The following is a 10,037-nucleotide window of genomic DNA, read 5'->3' as shown; positions in this document are numbered from 1 at the left end:
CCTGAAAGGTGCCAGTCTAACTTTGCTTTTGTGCACTTCCACATATACTTAGTGCATGCAGTGATGGAGTGTGCACGTGTTTTGCATTTTTGTCTTTGCAGTGTGGCTCCACTTTGTTCCTGCATACTGCGGGGTGTGCAGGTGTGTATAACTAGAATAGAAACAGATGTTTTGCGAAAGCCATTCTTAGTCATGGAACTCGAGGTGTTGCATCACACCACTCTTGAGGTCCGCACTTGTTAGCCAGATCTTTCTTTTAAGAGCGTTAGCTCTTATTCATCACGTTTCTTAATTTCTTATGGTCTGCTACCACCTCCCTTCGGCGTGAAATTTTTTAAGTCCGAGGAATTCAAGATGGCGGGCCCCATAGTAAATCGATATAGCAACCCAAGTGGTGATGTCATTCGTACATCGAATTGGTGACGTCACTCATTTTGTGATGCCATAATTAACTAGTCACATGACTATGTTTAATCGCTTTTAACTCAGTAATTAATGAGGCATCATAAAACGAATTGGATATTTGGAATTCTCTATATGAGTAGAACAGGTTAGACACCAAAATTAACTATGCAGTTAATATTGTTATGGTTATATTTAATTGCTTATCATTAACTAACTGATAACGTCATGGTCTAACTAATGGATATTCGTAACGGGCTCAATGAGTAGGACATGTTAGAAACCAATATTGCCTAATTAGGTTAAATTTACTTAAGGTTAGGCTTAACATGGCGGCCATGTCGTCAGCATTCGGCAGCTCACAATTTCTTACCTTATGGCGACCGGGCACCTACCGCCTTGAGGTAAGGAAAAATGGCCCTCCAAAGAGTTGGAAAACTTTTTCGGCCCAAATTGGTCAAAAATATCCACCTCAAAGTAGTAGATGCCAGCTCGCCGCAAGGTATGGAAAAGTAGCCTAATCGCATGGCAATACGTCACATGGACGATAGATGCCACTACCAACAGCTAACGGAATTTTTTTTTCATTGGCATTTCAGTCCTAATGCTGTACCTTATCCTGAGCTCTACAATCCTACTTTGGAAACTAAGCCAAGGACAACACACTGAGCCGTGGACAGGAAAATGACACATGTAAGGTTATGAGATGGGAAGAGAGTATACTGGGTCAGGGAACAAGTGTGCGAGTTAATGATAGCCTAGCTAAAGTTAGTAAGAGATGGGCATGGGAACAAAGCGGTGGAAAAAAAGAAAAATCGGAAAGTTCGAATTGCCGAATTACCTTGAAAAAAATTGTCCAGAGCCGCTCGCATCATGATAAAATTTGTCTGGTGAAAAAGTGGGCATCCAGCGGTTGTCTGCTTTTGAGATGATGGCGCGGTAGTGAATATTTTCATGTTTCCATCAATGCTTCATTACATGCACGGTGTCGGGAGCTTAGAAGCAAAACTGCCTCAAAATCGTCAGGGACTCTTCTGAATTTTTGGCAGTGCGGTGCAATGGAGCTCCACCGATACCACGTCACATCCCTCAGAAGCAGCACTGTTGGGTGTAAGGAGGCCAAGAACTGGGAACAGCACGTGACGTGTTTGCAGTTTCGGCAGTGCACTGGAAGAACGGAACCACGCGCTTGAAAGCGAAAGAAATGCTCAGCAGCACTGAAACGAGGAAAAGAAAAGGTGGGTGGGGGGGGGGGGGGGGGTGAGCGGAGGGGACACCAGCAACGTGCCATTCAGCGTCCGAAATGGCGGTAGGCTGAATGATGTTGGTTGGTCCAGCTGCCCTCACTGCAAGCTGGCACGAAGCTAAAAAAAAAAGTGAAAATGAAACTAAGTGGTCTTTCGGCCATTCGAGACTGGCCAGTTAGTTCGTCGTCTGCAGTTGCACGCCGCTGTCAGGAATGCGTGGATCGTGAGTGGCTCTGCAGCTTAAAATTCGGGTTTTGAGTAGGGGTGCATCAACGATCTCTTGCTGTGCGGGCCACACCTGGACATGGAGGCCCATTCGAATTAACCGGTGCAAGACCTGTAGCATACAATGCCATAGACTTACATGGGTGTTGTCGGGAACCATGCCGGCAGTTCGAATTATCCGCATTTCCAAATTAATGGGGGTCGATTTAACAAGCTTTTACAGTTGAAGGTCAATTACGGTGACTGAGTAGATTCCAAGAGACTGAAAATGCAGCAGGGCATGGCAAGAGTCAAGTTTGCGGGGATAAGATGGTTGCATCGCGTGCTGGACAGGGTAAATTGGAGGGATGCGGAAGAGGTCTCTGACGTGAGGCGGACGTACTTGCGCTGATGGTGAAGGAGTTCCTGCTGCTTGGTCTCCCCACAAGCCACTCTTGCATTCCTGAGCTCTGTTTCACGACACTGCTGCTGAAAATCATGATTGTTCTTACCAGTTTCTTTTGTAGCGAGAGCTACACTAGGCTCGCAGAAGCACATTTCGTGGAGCCGGGCAAAGGCCACTACTGCACATACGTCGTTACCATGGCAACCAGTTGTGGCTGCTCGCCACAGGTGTGCGCTGCGCACCGTCGCTCTGCAGCAGCTGCTGGCAAGAAAGGTTAAAGGTGCACTGAAGAGGAATCTGAACTCGTCTTTTTGCCACGGAACTCAATCTGCACGTTCCCAGCGTTCTTAGAAACTTCGATTTATTGTCCTGTGCGGCCGATTTCCCTAATTAAATCGAATTAACGTCCGGCTCCCGCCTTTTTTTTTTATTCTCCCCCGTACGGTGGGTGGAGTCGACCAACACGTGGAGTGCCTTTCACCCAGTCCCGTGGCGGCTTGCCGCTCTGCCATCGGCGGAGTGATACGTAGTAGTGAGTAGAAGCAAATAGTCCGCGCATATTTTTATTTCTGCGGGCTTATTTTGCGGCTATATTACCTGCGAAATAAAGCGAAAGCAAAGCCTCCATGGAGCTGGCTGAAAGGCACTCCACGCGTTGGTCGACTCCGCCCACCGTACAGGGGAGAATTCGGAAAAAAAGGCGGGAGCCAGATGTTAATTCGATTTAATTAGAGAAATTGGCCACACAGGGCCATAAATTGAAGTTTCTAAGAATGCTCGGAACGTGTAGATCGAGTTCCCGTGGCAAAAAGACGAGTTCAGATTCCTCTTCAGCGCACCTTTAAGCGGGCAGCTGAGACATTGAAGAACAAGAGCGTCTCGCGAAGAGACGCTGCCAAGCTGCTGAACGACAACGACAGCATGTCGCTACCGAAATGTCAGTAGGCGAAACTGCTTTCGCTAGCTACATATATCCTGGCCTAGCTGAGCTAAGCCACTGCCAATTTCTTTTATTCTTTCTGAACCTCGTGGTCCAGTCACTGCATTTCATTAACTATCCTGGGCTTTTCAAACATTGGTTGCGAGTCTTGCACTGCGGCTGGTGCTCAAGGTCAAGCACATTAATGCCGCTACCAGCGCACATCAACTAACCCGCCACTCCTCTGTGGTCCTGTCCTGCCACAGTTGGCATCGAGCGGTTTGGGTGTGGCCACAATCTGGCCAGCACACCTTCTCCTCACTACTTCCTCTTATTTTGCGGAGACATTTTTTAATGCGCATTTGTCGAAAGCCAAACTCATGTAAAATGGTCGGCCCTGAATAAAAAACAGTAAGCAGTCGAGGTAGAACAAAAGTCCAAAAATGTATTGTCACTTCACCGGGTCATGTGAAACTAAAAAAAACAGTAAAACAGTAGAATAGGCAAGCAATACTGGCTGAAGTTGAAGAGACAGGAAAGATGCGAGCACTTCCCTGATGCTGTACATGAGAAAAAATGAATGTAACGGTACTGCTACATCCAACAAATATGTTATCACATTCTTATTTCCTTGGCAGTTCATCTATATATTAAAGAGCTCCCATTTTGCACGTCATGTGCTTGACAACTGGGCAAAACACGAGAGACAAGAAATAGGCAACAGTGTTCTCGATTTCTTGTCCCTGTGCTCCATCTAGTTGTGCTGTTGTTCACCTTCATGATAGTGTGCTATGAGGTATCCAGATTTTTTCAGTTTTTGCTCCCTAAGGGCATCTTTCTGCTCAAGAGTCTAAATTGAAATATTGGCAATACTTTCTCAGCCTCATACTCTTGCTACAAAACGCAAGTTATTTCAAACTGACGTTTTTGCTTACTAAACAGGCTACAACAGAACGCCTATGGCCATCCTCGCCACTGAATATGGCATAGTAAAATAGAATGCTGGAGTCAGGCTTTTAACTTTCACATTCTCAGAGTCCTATCTGAACGGCCATATCATCTTGGCTGAATGCTTAAAGGTGCAATAAAGAGGGTTCTCAGCTCGTCTTTTTACCACGGGAAATAGACCTGCACGCTCCAAGCATTCTTAGAAACTTCAAATTATTGTCCTGTGTGGCCGATTTCCCAATTAAATCGAATTAAATGTCCCAGCTACTGCCTTTCTTTTTTTCGATCCCACCTACAAAAGTAGGAAGAGTCAACCAACACATGGAGGCGGCTTCGCTTTCGCTTTTATTTTTTTTTAGGCTTCTGTGAATAAATAGTTTCAGTCACAGACAACATAGCAACAAATTGTGTCAACGGAAATAAAAATATATGTGGACTCTTTGCTTTACGTGTCACTCCGCTGATGGCAGAGCGGTAAGCCACCAAGCGACTGGCTGAAAGGCACTCCATGTTTTGGTTGACTCCTACTTTCAGAGGTGAATTTAAAAAAAAAAAGGCAGGAGCTGGGATGTTTAATTCGATTTAATAGGGAAATCGGCACACATGACAATAATTAAAAGTTTCTACGAATGCTTGCAGCATGTAGATCGAGTTCCCACGGTAAAAAGACGAGCTCAGAATCCTCCATTGAACTGTTATATGCCACGTGAAGATCCTACCCCTATTTACACCCTGAGCGAGAATGCCACATTCGTGCAAAACAATGACAATATAAAGAAAGAGAGCAAGCCATAACACTTGAAGTGAACATTTCGAAGGCACCCTCATGTAGGACATCATCACTTATGAAACACGTACCCACATTTCTACTATGAAAGGTTTTGAATGCCCACTTTACAGTCATTATGACAAAGAAAGCTGTTACATTAACTCATTAATGATCTAATGAATGCCCAGTTTACAGTCATGATGACAGCGAAAGCTGTTATATTAAGTCATTAATGACCTAATGAATGCCCACTTTACTGTCATGATGACAGTGAAAGCTGTTACATTAAGTCATTAATGATCTAATGAATGCCCAGTTTACAGTCACGATGACAGCGACAGCTGTTACATTAGGTCATTAATGATCTAATGAATGCCCAGTTTACAGTCATGATGACAGTGAAAGCTGTTACATTAAGTCATTAATGATCTAATGAATGCCCAGTTTACAGTCATGATGACAGTGACAGCTGTTACATGAAGTCATTAATGATCTCATGAATGCCCAGTTTACAGTCATGATGACAGTGACAGCTGTTACATTAGGTCATTAATGACATAATGGATGCCAAGTTTACAGTCATAATGACAGTGAAAGCTGTTACATTAAATCATTAATGATCTAATGAATGCCCAGTTTACAGTCATAATGACAGTGAAAGCTGTTACATTAAGTCATTAATAATCTTATGAATGCCCAGTTTACAGTCATGATGACAGTGACAGCTGTTACGTTAGGTCATTAATGATCTGATGAATGCCCAGTTTACAGTCATGATGACAGTGACAGCTGTTACGTTAGGTCATTAATGATCTAATGAATGGCCAGTTTACAGTCATGGTGACAGTGAAAGCTGTTACATGAAGTCATTAATGATCTCATGAATGCCCAGTTTACAGTCATGATGACAGTGAAAGCTGTTACATTAAGTCATTAATGATATAATGAATGCCCAGTTTACAGTCATGATGACAGTGACAGCTGTTACATTAAGTCATTAATGATCTAATGAACGCCCAGTTTACAGTCATATTGACAGTAAAAGCTGTTACATTAGGTCATTAATGATCTAATGCTACATTAGGTCTGACCTATGCAACATAATACTTAAACCTACATTTGGTTACGCTACTCTGAAATATTTGGCAAAAACTATTGGCACCTGTACAGTATCACGGCTGTAGGGTAACACATAGGAACTGTTTGAAGAAAAATAATTGCTTGGAGAGTTGTTCAAAGGCAGCATGGTGGTTTTTATCGCTACTTGATATCTCGGCTCTTCCCAATCCTTATGCAGCAGACCGTGCATTTGCAACGCACGGGCTGAAGTGAAGTGAATTTTTTTTTTAAGTAAAAAGCAGCACACCACTGCCCTACTGGTGCTCGGAATGCACACGACCAAAGCCCTACACTGTCAGCAACATGTGTTCGCAAGTGCGCCCACTAGACCAATGGCCGCATAGCTCTTCCAAGCATCCCAGGGACAGCTGGCGCACTACATAAAAATTTTTCGAACAGGGTGCAGTCCGGCGACGGTGGTTCTGGGCACAGTGAGAGTCCGGTGGCGCTAACTGGCCACGGGCTTCCGGCGCAGCAGCAGCATGTGCAGGTCCATGACGTTGGTGCCCGTAAGGCCGGTGATGAGGTGGTCCGCTCCGTTGGAATAGGTGCGGAAGAAGTGGTGCGAGTCATTGCGCTCCAGGTCTTCCGCAGCATTGATGCCCTGGGCACGAGCCTCAGGAATGGTCGCAATATGCGCCATGGCACCCGCCGCGTCGGTCGGTCCGTCCTGGCCATCCGTACCTGCACAGCCAAGTGAACACAAAAAGCAGCTGAGCAGGAAAGTGCTCGTGACATTTGGCTGGAAAAAGACAATAATGCACACATATGCTGCTACTGCTCTAAAAGTGAGGTGTCCGTAAAGCATTCACTGAGCCCGTTGAGATTTATGGATGGGAGTGGAATGTGCACATAGAGAAGTGTGAAGGTTGTGCCTGAGAGAGTGAATGGGCAGCCAAGTGGAAAGCGTGAGCATATACAAAATGGAGGAGCACATGATATAAACCAGACGAGATGGTGACAATTGCTTCTTTCATGTCCACACCCATTTTAGTTCTTACCAATAATGAATCAATGCCACCTTACCCAATACACATCTCCAGAAAAACAGTCACCAGTCAGTGCTAGTTTCATATCCCTTTCCATGAGGATAGCAGTCCTAAAGGATAAATTTTAAATCCGCCACCCAACTTGGTACAGGGAGCTACAAAATTTCAAATTACCTAGAGGGTTTGGTTTGGTGGTTTGGTTTATGGGGTTCAACTCTTTCGCCACCGTGCCATAGGCCATCGTTTGCATATGATCGATTCAAATCGCCCGCGCAAAAAAGCTCATTTTGGAGCGTCGTGGACGTGCTCCGCCATCTAGTTAGCAAGCTCAACAACTGCTCTCTCAATTGCAGCCTTGGTTTGAGTGTTTTGACGTGAGGGGGCGCCGTGAAAAATAAAACTTTGAACGGCCTCAACAGCGTCAGCCGGAGAAAATGGCGTCCGCGTCGCCGCGCGCTCGTCGAAAGCGAAAGCTGACACCGAGCACGTCGGCCGGTTTCAGTTTCGTTTTTTGCGACAAAAGCAGCGGTTATTAGTCGGGCAACAATGTACAAACGTCGGATTTCGGTTTTGACTGCGAGACTTTGCCTCGGGAGCCTGGAACGTCAGCGCGTACTTGCATGCAAGTTCTGTTTTCGTTCGCTGTGTGTTTTCTGCGGTGCATACGGTTTGTAATTGATGACAGTGGTTTATTTTTGTGCTTCAGGGTCTTGACAACGTATAGCGAAGAGAGTTTGCCAAATGCTCAAGGTCGCGTCGCGTTTTTCAACCAAGACGACAGCTAGGTGTCCATATCGGCGCATCGCTGCGGAGCGGCGCTCGGAGATTCACTCGACTTCTCGACTTTTTTTGATGCTCTTCACGGCGGAAATGATGAAGACCGTGTGCGGAAACACTAATAAGTATGCATGGATGAAGATTTTCAGCGAATTAGGCGTGACGGCTCATAGGAAGACGTGAATCTGTTGGAAATTCTGATGTTCATTGGAATCATCATTTACATTGGAATTGTTGACCTGCCACGACTGTATCTCTACTGAAATGCCAGAATAATGTATTCTGGCCCTCTGCCATCAAAAATCATTTTTCAAAATTGGTTTTTCGCTTTTGTTGTTTGTTTTTTTTTTTGCACGTAACGGACCCGGATGATTCAGTGGCGGCAGCTCCTATTGGCAACACTTGGAAAGTGTCCTGGCTTTTGAACCACATCGATAAAACTTATTTCATCGATCCTGATGTTTTAGAGTTTGCCTAAAATGCCAAATTTTATCAGCTGGCTTTCAGGGAGCAGCTCATTCAAGAAATCTTCTGGTATGATGAGGGAAAAGAAGTCCACGCCCCAATCCTCTCATAGAATCCATTTAACACCAATTGAAAAGAATGAAAAAAAAAGAAGAAACTGCAAGCTCGGCTATCAGAGAACAAGGGAGGAACAAAGATAAAACCTTACGTGAAGCACTTGTCAGTCTACTTCTGCTTCACATCTCCACCCCTTATTGCTCTTCACAGTGGCACCACAGTCATGACCACTGACTTGACAAGCCATGGAAAGTGCAGTAAATTTTTCTCATAGCTGAAACTGTGAATAATGACAGCTATAAACACGTGAAACAGTTTGTATATTCCAGTTTTCCTCTAATCAAGCTCGGGCTTAGTGCAGCTGGAAATATTTGTTTTTGCTATATACTTTTTTTGTGTTTTTAGCAAATTTCAGAAATAAATGTTCATTTACTTTTGCACACACAACTCTTCTGTTTGTTTCATTCAGAAGTGCAACTAATAAGCTACAAATCATGCATTGCAATATGTGCTGGGTGTAATAGTTCTTCTGAAAAAAAATTTTCTTTCAGTACTCTCCAAATCGGGCATTTTTCCGCGGTAGCGAAAGAGTTAACGTCCCAAAGCGACTAAGGCTATGAGGGACGCCGTAGTGGAGGGCTCCGGAAATCTCGACCACCTGGGGTTCTTTTAACGTGCACTGACATCGCGCAGTACACGGGCCTGTAGAATTTCTCCTCCAAAGAAATTCAACCGCCGCGGCCGGGATCGAACCCGTGTCTTTCGGGTCAGCAGCCGAGCACCATAACCACTGAGCCACAGTGGCGGCAAATTACCTAGAGGGAAAAGAGACGCCACCATATATGCGAGTTTCTTCATCCACCAAGGCAATGCTCGGAAATGGTTGGGCTTTTCTGAAAATGTGGATTCTGCAGCAGAATCATAGCTACATGGCAATGCTCTCAAATCTGCGCAGATTAAGATCTTTTAATACGGAGTTTCTCACTTTAATAAATTAAACAAAAGTGTATGCTTAGTACTGGGCTCATACGAACACTACCAAAGCATTTGTTTGAGGTTTGTCTCATGAAAAAGTCATACTGTTATGATTCAATCCATGTTTTTTGCCAAATGCCAGGCAAGCCAGACACTCCATTTCCAGGCACTCCATGAGAGGATGAAAAGTCACATCACCACTTTTCCCTCTAGGTCAGTGTATGAGAAACTCTACAAAGAGTAACCGATGATACAATAGATGTAAGACATTGTAATCATCATCATCCTATTGCCCCCCATCTGTAGCACCAACAACACCGCCAAGATCTGAATCGAGGCAAATCTTTGCAGAAGCACCCACCAGCAGCCATGACGAGCAGCTCAGCACGCTGAGGCTGCAGCTCGGGCCGGTTAAAAAGCTGGTCAAGCTCAATGGCGGCAGACAGGGCCAACTCCTGGCAGCGGCCGCCTTTTCCCGGCCCCGTCACGCGCACCGTTGTCTCCCCTGCGGCCACCACGCAGATGGGGCGGCCCAGATCGAACGCTCGCTCAGCCGACTCCTTCAGCTGTTCCAGGTCACGGTAGCGAACCTGTACGCACATCCACATTGCCGCTATTACTGTCAGTCAAATCTGAAGTTAGCGACTGCAACTGCAGGGCAAAGGCACCAGGTGTATGTACACCAGTACTACTGATACCGCAACACAAGAATGAGCATATAAAAGCTATTCAGTGTATTGATCTATTGTTTCATGATTAA

The 10,037-nt window shown here is 45.1% G+C and overlaps 1 protein-coding gene across 2 annotated transcripts in view; it reads right to left on the bottom strand.

The window, feature by feature from the left end:
- Window positions 1-3,602: 3,602 nt before the first annotated feature.
- Window positions 3,603-10,037, bottom strand: part of LOC149360475 (glycerate kinase) — a 30,555-nt gene continuing 24,120 nt past the window's right edge. For both annotated transcript variants that reach the window (XM_089572335.1, XM_089572336.1), the window contains exons 8-9: window positions 9,639-9,867; window positions 3,603-6,698 (exon numbers count right to left, since the gene is read on the bottom strand). In XM_089572335.1, coding sequence (XP_089428461.1) covers window positions 6,463-6,698; window positions 9,639-9,867 — 465 coding nt within the window. In that variant the 3' untranslated portion in view covers window positions 3,603-6,462. The remainder of the gene's footprint in view (window positions 6,699-9,638; window positions 9,868-10,037) is intronic.

This window comes from Amblyomma mixtum, chromosome 2 (genome assembly GCF_055824585.1).
Source record: "Amblyomma mixtum isolate Tamu chromosome 2, ASM5582458v1, whole genome shotgun sequence".
NCBI lineage: Eukaryota > Metazoa > Arthropoda > Arachnida > Ixodida > Ixodidae > Amblyomma > Amblyomma mixtum.
The sequence above is the reverse complement of the archived record's forward strand: the minus strand, read 5'-3'. Positions and strand labels throughout refer to the sequence as shown.